The sequence below is a fragment of the Clupea harengus genome, chromosome 22, assembly GCF_900700415.2.
Source record: "Clupea harengus chromosome 22, Ch_v2.0.2, whole genome shotgun sequence".
In the NCBI taxonomy this organism is placed as follows: domain Eukaryota; kingdom Metazoa; phylum Chordata; class Actinopteri; order Clupeiformes; family Clupeidae; genus Clupea; species Clupea harengus.
The window spans coordinates 8,681,213-8,701,194 of NC_045173.1; the positions used below are offsets into that span (position 1 = coordinate 8,681,213).

Genomic DNA, 19,982 nt, shown 5'->3' on the forward strand with positions numbered 1-19,982 from the left:
AATTAAAGCATAATTAGGTCAGCCAGGATGTTGTTTAAAATCCCCCTGCTGCTCCCCAGAAGAGGTATATGTTTCGTCTTTCTTTTCTCTTTCTTTTTTTCCTCTCTCTCCCTTTTCTTTTACTCCTGGGCTTCTAGCTCTTCCACTTCTTGTGTTGTGCTGTCTCTCTGTGTTCCTGTGCTTTCAGATGGCTCGAGTTACGAGTCTCCAGAGCCCTTCCTGATTGACGAGGGCCCGAGCTGGAGAGCGCAGGCCCCCCGCCTCTCCCTGGTGCTGGCCCCGCTGCTGCTGCTGCTGCTGCTGGCCTCTGTGTGAAGACCTCCAGCCTGTGACCACTCGGGCTCCTTTACCTGGAGCCCTGGATGCTCCCACCACCCTCTCTCTCCTCCTTCTCCCCCTCCGCTTTCTTTGCCCTCCCCTCTCCCCTCTTCTCCCCGACTTCTCTTCCCCTTTCCCATTTCCCCTGGCCCAATTCCCTCAGGGACACCCTCTCGACCCACACCACCACACACACCGAACAAATGAGCACTGAGTGTGGATGTGTGTGAGTGTGTGTGTGTGTGTGTGTGTGTGTGTGTGTGTGTGTGTGTGTGTGTGTGTGTGTGTGTGGGTGTGTGCGACACTGTGACAAATAGAAAAACCGCAGACACCTGGGGCCTGCCAAGCATTTTAGAGAATCATATCTGGTGAAACTTTTCTTGAAATTCACAAAAACTCTGATTTCTGTTGGTTGTCGCATTCTGAGGCCTAGGTTAATTCCATCACCTGTGTCACAGCTGTCACCCCCCGCAAATGTTATTTTGGCTGGACAGTTCTTCGATGTAACAGCCCACATTCAGGATTCACACTTTCAGCCAGCTGGATCAAGAGGGCATTAGCCCAAGGGATCCCATTAAATATGGCTTCTAATGACACCAAAGGACTTGAGCTGTCTGCGTGTGTACATGAAAGATAAGGAAGAGAAGGCTTTGGAGTCTGAACATCAGGCAGATGGACATCATGAGAGAGCCACTTGCATGGACACTGTGACAAATAAAATGAATTAAAAAAATGTATTAATAATGAAAAAGAAAAACACTGACCTTCTTAATGATATATTTTTACTCAGAAATACAGAGAAGTGTGATCAAATAAAAAAAAAAAGCCTCTTAGACTTATTAGCTGCTGCGCTGTGCTTCGCCTATGGCTCTGGAGCCTTCTCACTCATCACGACTGCTTTTGCCTATGAGTTTGGTCTGCCACAGCACAAAATGCCACTTATGGTGCTTTATCCCTGCTGGAGAGAGCCTAAGCGGGGTCTGACACAGGCCGCCGCATATCCATCTGGAGAACACAGATCAACACGGTCAGTTTGCCGCGCTGAGGAATGCCAGACACTAATGCTGCAAAATGAAGCTTTGATCATCTGAAAACTTTGAAGGCACACACACACACACACATATGGTGGAAGGCAAAAGGACTGCTGTGTTTAGAGTGGAGTCTGGGGATGGGCTTTCTCTAATGTGAAAATCACAACATAATGAGACAACATGGAAAGAGCATCCACAAACAAGACTGGATATTTTTATGTGTTCTACTTCATGTTATTTTTGTAGCATTTAAGAGCAGAATCCATTATTCATGGGATCTTTGGGGGATTGTCTTTGAGTGATGACAGGCTATGGGCGGTGACTCAGCTGCTCGATGCATTTTTGGGGGGATTCTTTCACTGTAATCGTGGTTGTTATTGTGCTCTTGTCAAATTGTAATCAGTATTTAATGGACAAAAACGGCATCCAGACTTGATTGTATGTTCATCAGACTTGGTGTATCTGTTCTCTTTTTTCATTCAAGTTATTTTGTACAGCTTACTCGTTTTGTCAAATTGCGACAAACATGTTCAAAAGGAGCCACACAAATAAAGCTTTTTGTCTATAGAGGGTTCTAATGTGTTGTAGCGCTCCCATTATCCAAAGATCATTTAATATTACACAGCACTAGATGACAAGTAGCACTCCCAGGGTGATCTGGGACATACTTGGTAATAGTATCCAGATGATCTAGATGAGCTTTGCATGTCTCTCTATATAGTATTTAGTTGAACTAGCTCACTTTAGCATGCAAGAGAAATAATTTGTACATAAATCATTACTTGTATCAAAATATATTGTGTAAAATGCCAGAAATATTAAGTACATAATTACTGCTTTATAACAGTGAAGCCCTGCTAAAGATATTTCATATGCCTCGTTTTGCAAATACACATTAATGGAAGATTTATGTTTTAGAGAATATAATTTGGTTACCAAGTTTCGACATACATGGAAATAAACACGCTGAAAAGTGTTCAGACCACAACATTCATCAACTGAACCAACTCACAAAAACAGGACCACTTGGTGGATAGGTTGTCCATGTGTTTTCACATTCAAGTGTATATTTCTTGTTTTCCAGCTGTTTCCTTTATAGTTTCACGCACTTCACCATATTTTGTGTGGCATAAATCTTTCATTTTTTCGATCTATTTTGAGAAAACCATCCCCTCAGTATACCATTGAAATATGGGTTCGCAAGATTTGTGCCAAAAAGCATTTTTCACCGCGCTTCCAGAGGGAACGTGCCAACAGCTTGAGTTTTCATCCCCAGATGTTTCTTCACAGTTTGGTGCCAAAACATTATTGACTATAATTTTTCATCCCAGAGACTGTAATTTTGTATGTTTTATCCCTATGTGTGGGTTTTTGCTATTCATGGATGGTGGACAATATCAACATTTTGGCCTTTTAAAACCCCTTACCCTTGACAACCTTAATATTTGACTCTGCTCTTAGGTCAGATCCCTGGTAGGCAATGCCACTTTAACCAATCAGGAGCTTTGGCCTGCCCTGGTTGCTCAGTCAACTATTAGGTGTGGGCAGGGCTGAGAAATGTGGATGTCCTACGTGAATAATTTATGCAATGTAGACTATGATGAAAAATACATAGGCAGGGAGAGCTCTGAGGCAGGTAGTTCAGTGAAGGAAGTCATGTTCTATATACAAAGGGAACAGGTAGTGGCCGCAGGGAAAGTGACACTCTCTGGGCCTCTTTTTGAAGTTCCCTTTGAAATAAAATGCACCTGGTGGCGCACGTATCGCATTGTATGTTTTAAAATTGAACAGCTGATCAGCTATTCATGGAATCAACCCCCCCCCCCCCCCCCTGTTTTTTTAATGCTTAGGGTCAATTTATTGACATACCAGTGAGCTACATTTTCTTTTAAATGAAGAACTATTATCGTGATGTATATGCAATGTTTTAGTATCAGGCTGTAGTTCGTAAACATTTGTGCATCACCAATATTTTTACCCTAAACGTTTCTCTTGACAGTCACCGGTATGTGTTTTCTCCATTGTACACCTAAACGTGAGCTGTTGTCTTTGTTTGTTCGTGTGTGTGTGTGTGTGTGTGTGTGTGTTTCCCTTTGAAAGATATTTGTCGCCCCCAACAGTTTCAAAAGTGTGACTACAATGTTCAGAAGTCTTCGAGTGTTAGGCGATGCATCAGTCATGCCGATAGATTGTATTATGCTTTAAGTGCTTTCATGCAAAGCCTACATTTATATAGTTTGGAAGAAATGATAATTTCTCCTCTGATTTCAACTGAGTTGCTGGCATCTACTATGTCAGTTGCCCGGAGTAGGCTACTTTTACCTCCACGCCCTCTGTTGCTGATGGTAATGCGCACTTCACGGCCAAACAGGGAACATGAGCAACAAACTTAAGGACTGCGAATTAACTGTCTTGAATATGACGAAAGCCCTCTCTAAGAACGCATGGGAAGCAAAGAGGTTCGACAATCAAAAATGTATTCTTCAACAGGATCACCGGAGAGTGATATTTTCGATCAACAAGGAGTTAAGAGAGGTTAAAACCAACCTGCGGCAAATCGGAGCAATAAGTGGGTATTGCCATGAAACAAGGACTCCACATTTTACCTCAGTAAGTGGTACACCAAATTTAAACATCTCCACTAAGGATGTTACAACGTACATTTCTAAACGTGACAGAGAAATTGGTCATAACAAGATTCTAAATGCAGAGGATATGGTTCCTGACATGCCTTGGTTACGCACGCATTGGACTTGTGCACGCGTTCCCCGGAATTGTGATTGCGTGGTGACTCCTGAATCGGACACCTTGGACGTGTCTGATGGGCCGCTGGTTGAGAAAAGCAATGCAAGACATCATTTTAGTGAGTATGAAACTCATATGTCGTCAGAGCCTAAGGATCAAAGTTTGATCAATCTCAGACGTGCTAATATGAATGTGAAGAAACAAAATAACAAACAGAAGGGGGCACCCCCGGTTAAACTTGAACAAGCATTAGTTTGCAGGCAGGATTTAAGTGGATCAGCCTTGGAGCAAAATAGAGTAACTCAAGATCTTGCCCAATCGCTGTCATCGCTCTCTAATAAAACAGAGGCATACCGCCGCAAGAAGCCGCTTAGACAAGAAGAGTTTGAGGGAGAATACCACATCTTAGGGTCAAAACGTTCACCCCCAACAAATTCAGCACACAAAGGTCACGATCCTTCAACGCACCAAGAGCCTGTTGACTTGCAAACGCTCAGGCTTGAGAAGGGGTGTTTGCCGCCCGCAGCTGAGGCGAAAAGTAACCTGTATGAGGGGGGGTTGCCTTCAGTTCAGTCAGAAACATTCAAGCGGCCCCTCGTGCGTAACCGAACAGCGAGATCCTACAGCACACAACATTTTGGCACCAAGGACAGCGCCCACGCTAAAATGTCAAACGCAGCTGTTCGCAAAAGCCTCCAACAACTGGTACAAGACTACAGCCGAGCAAATAGAATGTCTTACTTGGAAAAAGAAAAGCAAACGTTTTTAAGAGGACGTGTTTCTGATTTTGTCCGAAGACTTACTGATAATTCTTAATGAAAAAAAAAGTATCTCCATGAATTCAAACAATTTGTCCAGTATATTTAGTTTGGGTCATCCTTTTGGCTCGCGAAAGCATTTTAGTAGACGCTGTAAACGGGCCTGGGGTAGACCCAAGGCCTGTGGTTACGTAACAATGCCCACAAGTTGACAATGTATAGGCTACGTTAACTATTTTAGAATATTGCTAAGCCTGTCCGACCTCAACAATGTCGGATGGCGAGGAAGACTCCAATGCTGAGCACAACGTATTTATGAGCCTGGTTTCCCGTGTCATACGACAACCTCTTTATAGATTTCCAGGGCAGTGGGGTCTCGAATCATATGAACCACGGATCTACAAAGCACTGGGAAACAAACTGCGCAATGCAACATCCGAAGAATTTGAATTCTTTATATCAGACTTCATCACCTTCGCCCAGACAGCCCATGTGCAGCTCAACACACAGTTCTACCTGGAGTTCATGAACGTGTGCACCAACATCATCCTGCATTGGGTCTTTGCGCGCAGGGGGAACGTGGAAATCATTAGAACACTCATGGCGCGAACATCGTATTTCCTCCAAGACCCGAATGACTGTTTGGCCATTGCCTGGAGGTAAGAAACTTGGCTTGGTGATCTGGCTATTCCTTTAGTATATACCCACCCGTGTCCATTATTAAGTCAACAGACTTTCAAACAAGCACGTAAGGCTTTCACTTTTCAAAGAAATATATGGGCAAGACCTAATCAGCAAGCCCAATGCAATTGTAGACTGTTACTGTCACCTGTTCCTGCGCCCAAAACGAGCACAGTCACGTGGCTTGAATGAGACAACAAATATAGGCCTCTCTGTGCAGGTCCTTCACACCCATTTACAGCCCAAGCCCCATGGGTGGAGTGACGCCGTTGATATTCGTGGCCCAGAACCGGCAGTATGACGTTCTAAAGGTTCTACTGCAATACGGGATGTTGGAGCGCGAACGGCGACCTACTTATATCATCATTTGTCTCCTGTTCATCCCGCCACGCCTAGACGTGCAGGATGAGCACAACCAAGGGGAAGTGGGCCGAGGCATCCGCGAGTGCTTGGAACTGTGCTGCAGAGTGCTCACCTCCATCTCCATAACTGACATCGAGGTGAAGTGGCCTAGGATACAGGCAGACGCCACATAAACCAGTGATCTGGGAAATACAGAAATATGATCATTAGATAACACAAAAGTGCTCTATAACCTGATTAGCAACGTGCCTTTGTAAGTATAAATGGACAGGAATGACGGACTGCTCTGTTACCCATCACACAGGGTCCTTTAGGTACATGTGCTAAGACATGCTATCATGGCGATTCTGCTATTCTCAGGGTTAGAAAGTGCATAAGAGTACCAATGAAACTACATTCATAACAATTCCCAACCACTCTACGCACTACATGCATTAACCTGTAAAGGGTTAGTAGTGTGATTTCTCCACTAATCTTCTGCAGATGCAGATCATTTATGGGCGGATGCCGATGATTGAGGACTGGAGAGACTGCATCCCCGCTAACCGCTACCAGGAGCCCTGTGAGCTGACCCACCTCTGCAGGGCGGCAGTGCGTGGATGTCTGCTGAGGATGGGTCGACTCCCTGGTGGCATTAAGGACCTACCTCTCCCCTCGTGCCTCCAGTCTTTCCTCAATCTTGAGTTCTGAACCCCTGAACTTGGCCTTCGCTGACACTTGCACTTCTCAGGGACCTCAAATTAAATGGCCTTTGTCTTTTTTAAGACCAAGACACGACCTCTCATAGTTGCACTTACTTTTTTTTTGCTTTTCAAATGCAAATCAGCAACAGCTGTGAATGAAGCACTTCGCATTGTACTGTGTATGAGCGCACATTTATATGAGTATGTCATAGACTCAGTTAAATCCTTGTGTTAAGGCGGTAGACAGCTTTGTGTTCTCTGGCGTAGATAGACACTGGGTTATATCATTGTTTTTTTTTGTCATTTACTTAGTGTCTTGGAAACTGCAAAATATCATGCTCAAAGGTTTAGTTACACTGTGTCAAATTGCTAAACACAGGTGGTGTAGATGGCAGTGAACCGAAGTGCTGTGAGTTTTTGTTTTGTTTCTTTACTGTACATGATGAAACAATGAGGGAGTGTTCCATGGGGTTAAAGCAACCGAACAAACAAATCCCAGTTTGAAGGGTGGGTATGGCAAATCATATGTACTGAAAAAAGTATCCAGCTGACAGGCTAGATACTGCACAGAACAATTCATCTGTCAAAAGACAATGAATGGAGAGGTGAAAGTGCGGAAAGAAACTGAAAAGAAAAAAACCTTGGCTGCTAGGAACCTGTCGTGTGTTTGAAACCAAACAAGCCGTGGAGCAAGAGAACCAGAGAGAGAGTGCTGCGATGCCAGGCTGGTGGCACACATCCCACTCTCTGCTCTCCCTAATGAGAGCCTGTGGGGTTTCAGAGTAGCCTAACAACCATCATGCTTCCCCTGGCGACTCTGGCAGGGGGTGCTGAAGATTACGGCCCCCCTGCAGGCTCAGCGAATTCTGACGCCCTTTCAAGTTTGCTTGACGACAGGCAACAACACAACACAATCTCATCATTTTTTTTTTTTTTTTTTCGGCAAACTGAATATAATGCCTGTTATTGGCATTATGAATAAGAATGATTTTGGGGGATTTATGAAAAGAAATGCATTATTCACTGTTTTGTGCTATGGCTTGGAGCCTTGTTTTGATTCATCTTTAAAATTCCACAAATGCCTTCATGTATGTGTTTCATCACAAGGACCAATAAGAACAGACCAATAAGAGAAACAGAGAGATTATGACGTTTATGTTCAACAGCAAAGCACAGCAGGAAGCAAATCTTTGAAAGAAGTGATGCTGATCTTCTTGGGTAGGCCTACATGATGCAAATCACTGACATCAGACCTCCAGATAATTTTAGTTGTGCTGGAGGAGAACTGACTGAAATATCCAGAGCCATTGTCAACTTCATATACCAACTGGGATTAACCTACTTTTGTGGTGAATTCTAATCCAGTCTATGAATTATTTATTCCTCCCCAAACTAACAGAGTTGGTGCAGCGATAGCAAGACGGCTCACTAGACAACACAATATTTGAAAAACAAGTTGACACCTTCGGTGATGCACATAAGGGAATTGGCTGCCTCCACCTAGATGGTTTCCAGGTAATCATGATTTTGCCCTTGAGAGAAAAACCAACACCCTGCAGTACTGAAGGCAAGTTTGCACTGGGCGTTCCATCTTTAGGGAAATCATGGGGTGGGATTTCATCTGCGTGCTTTTTACCAAAACAATGCATTGAAATGAGTATATTGCAGACATTGAGACAATTCATATCAGATGGGATACAGTAAACACAAATAAAAACAAAAATAATTCATAACAATAAAGAGTTTTACATATGACTATGGTTTATTTTCCTCCCAAAAACAGACACCGTCCCTTAAATAGCAAACATACAAGGTATCATTCAAACCAATCAGGACAAAATAAATCTGTGGAGTCTTATGATGGTTTATAAGTGGTTGTGATTATGAACTTTGTTCAGATTTCAGCAGATTATAATCAGTACTTTAAAGATAAGAAAAATGCACAAAAGACAATTTTTCTCCAGGATGATATAAAGTAATTTGTAAAGCTCTATATATACCCTGATACAATATTACCATGGAATAATATCTGTAAAGTAACGAGAATAAATAACTCAAAGCCACTTTCATGCTGGCCATCAGGGTTGATGCTACTAGGCATTTTCAAATCTGTTAATAAGTGACATGACGCACAGTAGATACCCCCCACTGACCATATTGCATATTCTGTGTCCTGTAGTAAAATTATTGTAAAAACAATTACTGACTCGGATTCATAAGACACTTTTTGCTCAGTAACCATATGCTGATGAAGTGTTTTGAAAAATAACCACAGTGATTTCTGAAGCATTATTTTTCTTAAATGAGATGACAATGAAGATTGGCTTAGTGCAACATTAGAGGCTTCACATCCACATGTGAGATGTTATGGAATGGACCAATCAGGCTGCTCAAACTCTGGGCTGTGACACTGACGTTTTATGACTCCAACAGTGCCGTCATCATCGCCAAAAGACCAGTGAAGAGAGAGTAACAAAGCACACTCCGTGGCCAAACAACACACTCACACTCATAGCCAAGGGTGAGGACCTCTGTTGTTTTGTCAGGGGCCAACAGAAGCATCCCAGGTCCTCCTCAGACTGACGAGTCTCTGGCCTGTTCCCGAAGTTCCCTTTGCTCCGCGGGTGGTGCTGAAGGTGGGGTGAGTGAGGGTGGTGCAGGGGGTGCGCTGCTGAGGTGTGCTTTTAGCCCAGCAGCTCCGGGTGGAGGCCCACCCTCCGAATCACCTCCTCAGGCATGCAGAACACTGGATTCACCACCTTCACCTCCTCATCCCCGAGGAGGGACAATCCTGCCACACCAAATAGGGTATGGAACGGGTCCACCTGGGGACAGGCGTAGAAATCATTTACTGCCTACATCACCAGCATGTAACTGGTCACGTATTAATGTTGAATATTATACGACTCTTCAGAATGCTACAGAATGTTCCATGGATTTGAATGGGCCACCCCACCATTTGAAGGTCTGTTATTTGACCGCTGTAAAACATTAATGTCCACTACTATTGGCAACGGGTTTTACGGGTTTTGTGCTACTGATTCACATCTTTCATATCATTCTGCAAGTAGTTAGTTGACTTATCATAACTGAAAATCATTGTAACTTTGTAACTACACAAGTTCTATTTTCATCATTTTGGCTAGTTAACGTATAGTAAGCGGTATAATTTATAGTTGCCCGCTGCGCGTCAGGGTCCTGTTCGTTCTGTCGGGATTTATTTTCCGAAACTGACCGGCGGACGATACATTCTCGATTACTTCATATCATATGTATTCTACTTCAGGGGAAGTGAAAAGCATTCCTTCTCTGAAAATAAGGTCACACAACTTGGGTATGATTATGACATTTTTGTGAATGTTGTGTGAACTGCATAGGGTACAGTAATAGCATACCATGTCTCCCGGCCTATCAGCAAAGCCCCCAGTCTCTTCGTCCTGACAGGCTAGAATGAACGTGCTCAGCTTGGTTTTGTCAATCCAGTGAATTCTGCCAATTATCTTCAGAGAGGCAAGGACCCACCAGGAGTAACACACATCAGGGAGCTTCAGCAAAAAGAGGAAAAAGCAATCAGGTTTCTATTATCCTCTTCTACCCTCTTGGTGGCACCGTACACACAAGACATGCAAATCACAGAAGGTAAACCGCAAATGGTTTTTGCATTTTTGCTCTCCTACAATAAGGTTCCAAAATTGTGATCAGCAGCAACCCCACCTTCTCTGGGCGTCCATTTAGACCTCCTGAGGGTAGCTGTCGCTCACACAACCACCAGCCAAGGAGGTCAGCGTTCACCTGGTGTAGCTGGCCTGTGATGGACAGGAAGCCTGTGCAGCAGTAGATCTGATGGGAGTGGGAAGCAAAGAACAGAGGCTGAAAGACACTGCATGAGGTGGCCTCTAGAGGGCGGTTGAAACATCAAAACTATACTCTGTCTGGTCACGGTGATACTTTGTTTCAGATGAAAGAGTTGCACATCATCATCAGGAAATGTGTAAAAATGCTAGCAATACCTGACCCGCATGGGATTCTGATCCTGGTCTGCAACCAAAGCCACCATCAAAGTTCATGCAGGAGAGAACAAACTCAACTGCCTTGTCCACGTTAATTGCATCCAACTTGCCCTGGACCACATCAGACAGTCAGTCAGACTTTCATTCATTACTACTGTGTAATTATCATACCTCCACACGAATATGATTATTCATGTCATTTTCCCTCATCTACCTAAAGGAAAGGCTAAAAGAGACTGTGTTCAAATAAAGTATTTTGTATTTAACACTGAAAAAATCGAAATGAAATATTTCACATTACCAGTAATGCAAGAGTTGCTACAGCACAGAAAGAGAACCGTGTGTCTATTTCCCCTAAAGAAGAGAGAGAGTGAGAATGTGAAGTCTACCAATTCAATCGTACCAACCAAATAACCTTAATACTAATCTTGAATTAAAAGTATCAATGAAATACTGCTTCTTTGTACTGCTTCTGTGATCTTACCCCATTTGTCTCCAGCAAATGAACCGTCTTCCTGTTGTAAACCCTTCACATACTCCACCACCTTATCCACACTGATCGCATCGACATCATCATACAACGACAAGATCTGAAATGAAGATTCCACAGATGAACACTGCTGCAACACAAATCATCTGGATAGTAATTCAGCCAAACATGGCAACCTGTTTAGTGAAGGTATTGACTCGTGGGTGAGTATCTATACTCAACTGATACACGATGTTGTTAGCACTACCATGGTAATGACAGAATACATTCCTAGAATATCATGAAGGATTCCTGAAATTACATCATTCCATTTTAGCCAAACACTTGGCTCAAAGGCACATAAAGACTGTATGAAGGTCCGGAAATATGACTGCAAATGTAATCATGAAATCTCAGCATGGTTGTCTGACCTGTACGGCACTTAGAGTGTACAGCAGGTGAGGGTCATGACCGATGCTGGCGCTGATGCCTCCACACTCATGCTGGCAAGACTTGATGAACTCTGTGATCTCAGCGGTGTTCATTCGGTGGAGCTGGCCCATCAGGTCCATCACAGTCAGCCCCCAGTAGATTCCACTCATTCTTAGGTACTCGGACAGCGTGTATTCCTGTTTTGTGGGTATGAAACACAGCATATATATATATATATATATATATGGTAATCATTCCAATCTTTCTGTCTGTCGTGGCATATAGGCCTACTACGATCATGCATTTTGCTATGGCCAAGTGTTCCATTGTTCTACTATGGACAGAACAGAGGTCCTTGTAACCTCTCCACTGACTCCACACTTACATAGTCATCCTTTTTGAGACCATACGCGGCGATGTAATCTGCATGCTTGTCCAAGAGAAGAGCATTTGGCGCATCGGCCTTGATGACAACGTCTTTCACTTGGGTCCCCTAAAGAGAGAGATGAAACGGAGTGGCAAATTTAATTTCATACTAACGCTCAAATGTACCGTTGCATTTACACATTTGAAACCAGTCAGACAATTCATCAGGCTAGCTAGTACCATCGGGCTTTACTGGCCACTTACTCTGGCTACCACTACCCTCAACACTCTGTCTAGCAGCAAAAACAGCTATTCAGTTCAATAACTAAAATTGCTGTAATACGGGAATAAACATACGTATCAAAGAGGTAATAAACTGACAGCAGTCTCAAACTTGCTAGTTAGCACACAGAGCTAACGGTGTTAGCCAACCAGCCGAGTGACTCTGGCAACGTGAGTGTGCATAAAAGTCAGACCATAAAAAGATGGCTTCACATACATAGATTCCGTGTGTAGTCGAGTGAATTTGAAATAAAAACAGAAATTCATCATGCACTAAAACAATTTAGACATAATTTACCATCGTAAAGGGAGTCCAGGAAGAGCTGTCACAGGTCCCACATTCAAGACGTCACGTCCTGAAAATAATGCGTCACAAATATAAAATCCTATGGAACAAACTTCAGTAGGACCATCCCATTTTCTTCATTTCATTTCACTAGCCTTATTGTATTCCTCATACTTGTTTCTACATATATATATATTTTTAGATCTGAATAAAGAGAAGAAAAAAATCTTTAGTTGGACCGAGTAGGGCTGTCCAGTTTAGCGTTTTTCCACTTGGTATTGTCACAACAAATTGCCTCTTTTAGATGTTCTTACATCAGAAGAATCGTATTACAAGCATCATTCGTCTCGTTTCACCTAAACATTTCATGTTAATTTTGAAATATTATTGATGATGCGATGAAAGCCTTTTTGATTATTACATCATCTCTCTGCATACAACTTTTGTATTGCAGAAGGGCAAATACACATCCTATTTCGGTAACATTCCAAACTTAAGATATCTGCTTATTAGAATCTGATGCGTTATTGGTATATGTACCTACTAAACAGGCGTTAAGCAATAGACTATCTCCTGACAGTTGATCATTGCCCTTTTGTCCCTGTCGAAAATTCAGCTGCCCATGAAAATACGTACAATAGCATTTCATATGAAATTGATGTGGATCTTTGTTCAGCCTATGTGCATAGAATATGTATTCAGGAGTGTATAGTGCTAAGTGTTATTGCCACTGTATACATACAGAGAAAAAACAACAGTGAATATCTCGCCCTCTGCAGTTACAAATGCAATTAAAATAGTTGACTATTTGCACTTTGAGTCAAAACCGTATGTAGTGTATGGCACTCTTTGCTTTGAATAATGTCTATAATTTCTGAATTTTGAAATGATTCTGTTGTCCATCTTGTCCCATTTCAATACACCCCAAAAAGAGAACCCACAACTGTCTTATTCCATCTTCTGCATAACTTTTTATTATCGTTCTTGACCCGTAAATATCTGAAATGAGAGAGATTATGTCTTGAATATGTATTTGTTAAAACAATATCCATTCATTTCAGGTTTAACTCCATAAAAAAAAAAAGCACATTTCACTGGCGTGTGTTTGTTCAGTTGGCTTTAACAGGACAGGCCACTGGTATTTATAATGACATGAACACAAACAAGAACAAGGCATGTGGATTTCAGCCAAAACAAAGATATGACAAAAATACGGAAAAGATATTTTTAAAAGGTATACACCGTCACAGTCAGAGAGTACAGCCCTTGGAGAGCATAAGGCAATCAGGTTTGTGAAATCCTGAGATGTAGCAACCATTTGTTTTATTTTACAAATATTTTGAATATGTTAGAGGAGCATCTATGGTTGTCATGCACTGAATTTCATTTTCATTTCTTGTATTTTCCCAGGTGTTCCCTGGAGATGATCAATCTCTGGATCTGAGCGGTGCCTTCGTAGATCTGTGCAACACAAATAGGTGGTTTTATCACTGTTTCAACACAGACAGCAGAGGCATTTTTATGTCCTTCATTATTGTGGGAACACTTGTAATCAAAAGACTAACCTGATAAATTTTGGCATCTCTCATGAGTTTCTCAACAGGATAGTCACTGTTGAATCCGTTTCCACCAAAGACCTGAACGGCATCTGAAGCCACCTGGTTGGCAATGTCACCAGCAAAGGCTTTGGCAATGGAAGCATAGTACGTGTTCCTACGGCCGTTATCGATCTCCCAGGCAGACCTCTGGTAGGCCATCCTAGCCAGTTCCACTTTCATGGCCATCTCGGCAAGTAAGAAGGCCACAGCTTGGTGCTGCAAGATTAGCATTTAGGTTATTTGTTTGGTACGACTGAATTGGTAGACCTCACATTCTCACTATCTCTCTCTTCTTTAGGGGAAATAGACACACGGTTCTCTTTCTGTGCTGTAGCAACTCTTGCGTTATTTAAGAAGTAAAAAGGGCAAATCTGACAGCTCAGCTTGATTACACCAAGTCCAGGTTTAAAGATGATGTATGTCCAACTGTGTACACAGTTATTGTACTGCTAGGTAGTCCTTTAGCCACAAGAATCCTAACAGGGTTATTAGTGGTGTGACAAGTGAAAGAGTTGTGGATCACACCTATGTTTTTTTCCCTTCATGCTTTGTACATGGAACACGACAAAATAAATCAATATTTTTGTTAATACCCATCTCCTACTGAATTATAAACATGTACATAACAGGAAAATAATACTGATAGGAATAAAACACGGCCACTACATGAGTTATCCTAGTCTAACAACAATTCTGAAACAAATGTACCTCAGCAATAGCCCTGCCAAAGGTCTTCCTCTCCAGACTGTAGTTGGTAGCCTCATCAAGAGCTCTCTGAGCCAGGCCGGTTGCACCAGCAGCAACCTGAACAACAGGAATGTATTTATACAAATGTATTTGATACATTACGGTAAATAACCACATTTTTACATACCACTGACCCTCAAAATACATTCATATATTCAGTGTTTTCATTTCTAACAGTATTGTGGCAGATTATGGCATAAACTCACTGGAGGCCTAGTCTTATCAAAAGCTCCCATGGCAATCTTGAAGCCAGCCCCTTCGCCGATGAGGACATTCTCCTTGGGTATTCTCACATCCTCGAAGGTGAGGCCCCTGGTGTCTGAGCATCTCTGGCCCATATTCAATTCCTGCGCAAAGTGAAATAAGTCATCTTTTTTTTTTTTTTAAGAGATTTAGGGAGAAGAAAAACAATGCACGCCATCATGATTACAACATGTAAAGATTGTGACTGAACTGGGTGAGCTCAGAGAAAGAAAAATATGGATTTCCAGCCATTACTAACCTTCCTACCAACTTGGATACCTGGAGTGTCGGCATCCAAAATGAAGCCAGTGAAAGCCTTGCTGGTTGGGCATTTAGGATCAGAGTCAGTCCGGGCCAACAGGAAGTACCTAAAATAAATTTTAGTCAGTTTACCTTCACATAAAAGTGAATATTCAAAGTATATAAGCAAACAGGGGCGTTGCAACAGGGGAGGCAAAGCAGGCAATTGTCTTGGTCCCTTGAGGACAGCTGATTACGTTAGTCCACAGTGACGACAATTCGGTGATAACCCCCGTGAACTCTCTGATTTCGTGCAGGAGACTACTATGATACGTCCATAACCCCGTCCATAAACCCCCATCTGCTGAAGACAAATCAGGCGAAACTCCACCAACCAGTTAGCTTTCCCTCCGTTTGTGATCCACATCTTCTGTCCATTGACAATGTACTCGTCTCCTTTCTTCACGGCACGAGTCGCGATGGCGGCCACATCTGAGCCTGCCCCAGGCTCTGTAACACCATATGCCTACCAAAAAACATCAGGTGAATCAACAAGTAATCTATAGGATTTCCCACAAGATGTCAGAGAGAAAAAGAAAGAACGAAAGAGAGAGAGCGAGAGAGAAGGAGAGAGAGAGAGAGAGAGCGAATGAGAGTGATACGTAAACCTCAGGGATCTACACTTACACACATAAGAGGCTCCTCGGTCATCCTTCCCAGGTACTTTTTCTTCTGTGCATCACTCCCAGCAATGATAACTGGCATTTGCTATAGAAGGGAGGAAGCACAAAAGAGAGTAGATAAGAACAACATAGCAATGGAATGCTTTTCATGTTGAACAAAAAATTACGTGAACGAGATTTAGAGAGAACTCCTTACACCAAGCGAGTTTGCCTCAATGGCAGTCTGGACACCTGTGCAGCCATAAGCCAACTCCTCTGTGATGAGGCAGGAGTCGAATATGGACAGACCCATTCCACCTGTAACCAGAGAATCCTTTAAATCAGTGGAATGACATTCGCAGAACATTGATATTAATATTACATTTCCAATATTCATTCAACAAGTCAACAGTATGTAAATTAATTAGTGTATTATTTATAAATGTCTTTGAGAACTGTGAAAAGCGCTATATAAATGTGATTTTTTATTATTATTATTATAATAAACACTCACAGGGTTAATAACAGGCCATACAGTATAAATACATGTTAACTGTCATTTCAAACAGCAGATACATACCACAGTCCTCTGGAATATGAGAGTTCATCAGACCCAGTTCCCATGCTCTCTTAATGATTGGGAAAGGATACTTCATAGGAGAGAATACAGCAGAAAAGAAATCATCTTTAAAATCACAACTCTTCTTGAGTTCAGTGTTACATTAAAGAGGGATGACGAGAAACTCACTTCACCACTTCTATCATATTCTGCAGCTGCAGGTACAATCTCCTCCCTGGCAAACTTCCTGGCCAACTCCTGAAATTCCTTCTGTTGATCAGTCATTTCTGTTGAAAATGGACAGAAGCTATGGCTACATTTCACAAATCCAAACTATATTTATATTTAAATATATTTAATTTTTTATATATATAAATAACATAGTGACAATATATTTAATGGTGGTATAGTGGAACACATACCAAAGCAAAATCCTCCTTGTGGTGCTCGGGCAGCACTGGTGGCTGCTTGGGCACTGGTACTCTGGTACCGGAGTCCTGTTCGGACACCGGCCCTCAAGGCCTGTGAGCATAAAAAAAAGTAGACGTCTTAAAAGCCTTCATATACACACTTACACCTGTCTTTGTGCCCCTCATTCAGTTTGGTACTGGATCTCCAAATAGCGCACAATTACCACTAACGGTACAGCAGCAACTATGCAAGTATTTTTTTTATGAGCAACTACTTTAGGCATCTTTAAATTCATTTGGATGAAATATGGTCTTGTGAAGGACAGATAAAGACACCGGTCATTCCCACTAGCCGTTCACGCTATGCACTTTGTAGTTCTGTGGTTCAGGTCGGAACACCTCGAAAAAAATGTAAATTCGTTTAATAATTTCCACAAATCATCATCAAGTAACGTTCTAGTTAGCAATATTCAACTAAGCACTGTGTTTGCATGGCATTAACTGGGTAGCTTTAGTTTTAAACACCAATTATGTGTGTGGCAAGGTAACTCTTGAACTGCCTTATTTTCCAAGAAGGCTTGTCAAATGTCACCAGTTTAGAATTCCCCCAGTGAACGGCATTGTCCACGCTTGATACAATCTTACCGTATAATAATGTTATATTCCACGTTAACCCCAAACATACGCTATGTAAGGTTAGTTACGTTACCTAACAATAGCTAGTAAGCACTCGCTGCCTAGCTAACTACCTTCCCTGATATACCCTGCATACAGTCAACCAGCCAGCTAGCTAACATTAGCTGTCAACCAACACTGACGTTGTGTGGCGGCCAAACAATAGCAGCATATAAAAATATATACAACATTCGAAGTCGTCTACAATCATCGCGCTTGATTTAAGCTTGTTTGAAATTTGATTTTACCTTGTTCAAGAGCATTGTTGTTGACTGAAGCCAAGGGTCGAAACTCCTTGAACAGTGTTGTATATGTCTATGTCGTTCGTGTAAAAAAAAATGTGTATCTGACCAATCAGGCGAGTGTTTTTTGTCACATGCTCAAACGCGACTGCCTGAGTGACTTTTCACCTACTTTCTGGTTACCCAACTTTAGATATAGGTAGGTGAATGAAACGCCAGCTTTTATACTAACACATTTTCACAGGCACTTAAATGGCTGGTGTGGGTGTCATTCAGGTTGATGTCTCATTTAAAATTAATTCATCCGCACTGGGCACTTACGCGATGCTGATTTCACAGATTTAACTTATAGGCTAAGGGAGGGGGGACCTTTTGCCTAGATCTCTATAATCATTATACTTACAACATCACATCCATGATCCATTTTAATATTTTTGAAAAGCCTTTTCTAAAAATACATTTAAAAAACATTTGAGAGTTGACAATCTTTTTTTACTTTTACTTTTAACCATCACTATTATCATGCATCTTTGCTAGATACAACAATCATGCGCTTATTTAATAGTCCATGGCCCATGGTTAACTGTTGTAAGTTGGGAACATACCCATTTTTATTATTCAACAGGCAAGAAATTGACTTACTATCCCATCACAGGAATGGTAATGCTGCTTTGCTCACCTCCAAAGCCATTCATTTTCATGTAAAGGCATGAATGTCAGTTTCTTAAAGCAGCCAGCAGTTTTGGTCTAAACTAGCAAGATAACTACTAAGGCTTGCAAAAACCTTGCAAACACCAAGAACAACACAGTTGGCACTGATAAAAAACTTCCTAAGATGCTAACTATTCTCTTTTGGCCACACAGTTGCTGATGTGCTATGAAAGCTTTTCTTACATATTTACGGCCTCATGATAGGCCTTCCAAAAGTTGCCTATAAAACATAGCCTACCCCAGAAAGTGGCAAATTATAGCATACTGCTTTATAGAGACAGTGCGCAGCAATTTGCCACTTTTTGGACAGATAAACACACCTGTTGCTCCAACTAGCCACCTATATGCACTATGCAGTTCTGTGGCCCAGTTCGGACAACCCCAAGAAAATGTAAAAAAAGGTTTCACAGCACACAGCACAACATCATCTATCTAGCTATTTCGCCAAAAGATATGGCTTAGCATGCTGGCAAGCCTTTTCTCAGTGGCAACTGTGTTGTTGGTGGTGTTTGTAAGGCTTTTGTAGGCCTATGCCTTTTTGGTAGTTAGATTGCTAGTTTTAGACCAAAATTCCTTAGTGCCGCTTTAAGTTCCAAAACAGTACTTCACTAAATTCTATTGTAATGGCTTTGTTGTATCCTAATGTATCCACAATATAACTAATTCCATCACTGAGCTTCAGCCTTGATATGCTGCCAATTGCATTTATGTGCTGGCATTCTGTATGCCTTATTAGGGCATGAAACATACGCCTACATACCAACACATACTATGTATACTGTTAGTCAGATATCCCAGATTAGGCTTATATGCATGATTTTGTTGTCAACCTTAAAAAAGTTGTTTTAGGCTGACAATGTAGTCCAGTTCTGGAGCCATATTAAAAGACTGTTTAACAATGTTAATGCATTCTATGCTTTAGTAAGCTATCTGTCTTCTGACTTTTCAGCATTGCCTATGTAGCATAGGCTACATTACTCAATGTGTGAAATGCCAACTGAACCTCAGACACGGAAATACTATTGGGGATATTTTTTCACTGACATTTCAAAATTATACTATACTTTTAACTCTGGAAGTATTTTGACAACACAATTGATACTCTGCACCTCTTAAACAACCCTATGATTTCCCATTAAATATGTCAGGGCTTTAGATATCAGTCCAGTATTGAGTTGGAACCCTAAAACCAGCAACTGCAAAATGGCTATACAATGGAATTCTATGAGGCAAGCATCTGTGTCAAAGTAAACCCTTTGTTTTCGCCATTGACAGGCTCATAAATGTTATTGTAAGTGTATGACAACATGAATCTGACTCTTCTCCGGGCTCTGTCATAGCAAACCATTCAGTGAGTGTAGTCGATTACTTCTCCATTTGTTAATGTGTCACCACATATTTGGGAAACCCCCCTGAAGTTTTCAACCATGTTTCTGAAATTCTGTAACTTGAACTTGAAAACAAGGCGATG

General features: G+C 41.8%; 4 protein-coding genes across 5 annotated transcripts in view; 2 read left to right on the forward strand and 2 right to left on the reverse strand.

Moving 5' to 3' along the window:
* Nucleotides 1–1,449, forward strand: part of efna2a (ephrin-A2a) — a 35,619-nt gene extending 34,170 nt beyond the window's left edge. The window contains exon 4 of one of the 2 annotated variants that reach the window (XM_031559303.2): nt 138–1,449. In XM_031559303.2, the coding sequence (XP_031415163.1) occupies nt 138–223 (86 nt within the window). In that variant the 3' untranslated portion in view covers nt 224–1,449. The remainder of the gene's footprint in view (nt 1–137) is intronic. The other variant, XM_031559302.2, reaches the window with a different exon arrangement.
* Nucleotides 1,450–4,815: 3,366 nt separating this feature from the next.
* LOC105908531 (ankyrin repeat and SOCS box protein 17) lies at nt 4,816–6,678 on the forward strand. The gene is made up of 3 exons (XM_012837061.3): nt 4,816–5,511; nt 5,754–6,033; nt 6,380–6,678. The coding sequence occupies exons 1-3, from the start codon at nt 5,123–5,125 to the stop codon at nt 6,584–6,586; spliced, it is 876 nt and encodes a 291-aa protein (XP_012692515.1). The 5' UTR covers nt 4,816–5,122; the 3' UTR covers nt 6,587–6,678.
* Nucleotides 6,679–8,322: 1,644 nt separating this feature from the next.
* On the reverse strand, nt 8,323–12,534 carry rabggtb (Rab geranylgeranyltransferase subunit beta). The gene is made up of 9 exons (XM_012837024.3): nt 12,437–12,534; nt 11,876–11,983; nt 11,490–11,687; nt 11,074–11,179; nt 10,891–10,943; nt 10,590–10,700; nt 10,294–10,419; nt 9,975–10,124; nt 8,323–9,404 (listed from the first exon to the last, which is right to left on the reverse strand). Exons 1-9 carry the CDS (start codon nt 12,437–12,439, stop codon nt 9,264–9,266), a joined length of 996 nt encoding a protein of 331 aa, XP_012692478.1. The 5' UTR covers nt 12,440–12,534; the 3' UTR covers nt 8,323–9,263.
* Nucleotides 12,535–13,375: 841 nt separating this feature from the next.
* acadm (acyl-CoA dehydrogenase medium chain) lies at nt 13,376–17,921 on the reverse strand. Its single transcript, XM_012837022.3, has 12 exons — nt 17,807–17,921; nt 16,896–16,995; nt 16,663–16,760; nt 16,495–16,564; nt 16,132–16,232; nt 15,940–16,020; nt 15,648–15,778; nt 15,272–15,380; nt 14,976–15,116; nt 14,731–14,826; nt 13,990–14,238; nt 13,376–13,885 (listed from the first exon to the last, which is right to left on the reverse strand). Exons 1-12 carry the CDS (start codon nt 17,819–17,821, stop codon nt 13,814–13,816), a joined length of 1,263 nt encoding a protein of 420 aa, XP_012692476.1. The 5' UTR covers nt 17,822–17,921; the 3' UTR covers nt 13,376–13,813.
* Nucleotides 17,922–19,982: the final 2,061 nt, after the last annotated feature.

What these genes read in the sequence shown, in the direction of transcription:
- rabggtb (XM_012837024.3), bottom strand. An exon ending in ATTTGCTGGAGACAAATGGG is followed by an intron (nt 10,944 to 11,073) that starts GTAAGATCACAG and finishes TCTCTTCTTTAG; the next exon opens with GGGAAATAGACACACGGTTC. An exon ending in CTGATAGGCCGGGAGACATG is followed by an intron (nt 9,405 to 9,974) that starts GTATGCTATTAC and finishes GCCTGTCCCCAG; the next exon opens with GTGGACCCGTTCCATACCCT.
- acadm (XM_012837022.3), bottom strand. An exon ending in TTGAGGCAAACTCGCTTGGT is followed by an intron (nt 16,021 to 16,131) that starts GTAAGGAGTTCT and finishes TCCCTTCTATAG; the next exon opens with CAAATGCCAGTTATCATTGC. An exon ending in GTATCCAAGTTGGTAGGAAG is followed by an intron (nt 15,117 to 15,271) that starts GTTAGTAATGGC and finishes CACTTTGCGCAG; the next exon opens with GAATTGAATATGGGCCAGAG.
- LOC105908531 (XM_012837061.3), top strand. Translation starts at nt 5,123, where the DNA reads ATGTCGGATGGCGAGGAAGACTCCAATGCTGAGCACAACGTATTTATG. An exon ending in TGTTTGGCCATTGCCTGGAG is followed by an intron (nt 5,512 to 5,753) that starts GTAAGAAACTTG and finishes CTCTCTGTGCAG; the next exon opens with GTCCTTCACACCCATTTACA. An exon ending in TCTCCATAACTGACATCGAG is followed by an intron (nt 6,034 to 6,379) that starts GTGAAGTGGCCT and finishes AATCTTCTGCAG; the next exon opens with ATGCAGATCATTTATGGGCG.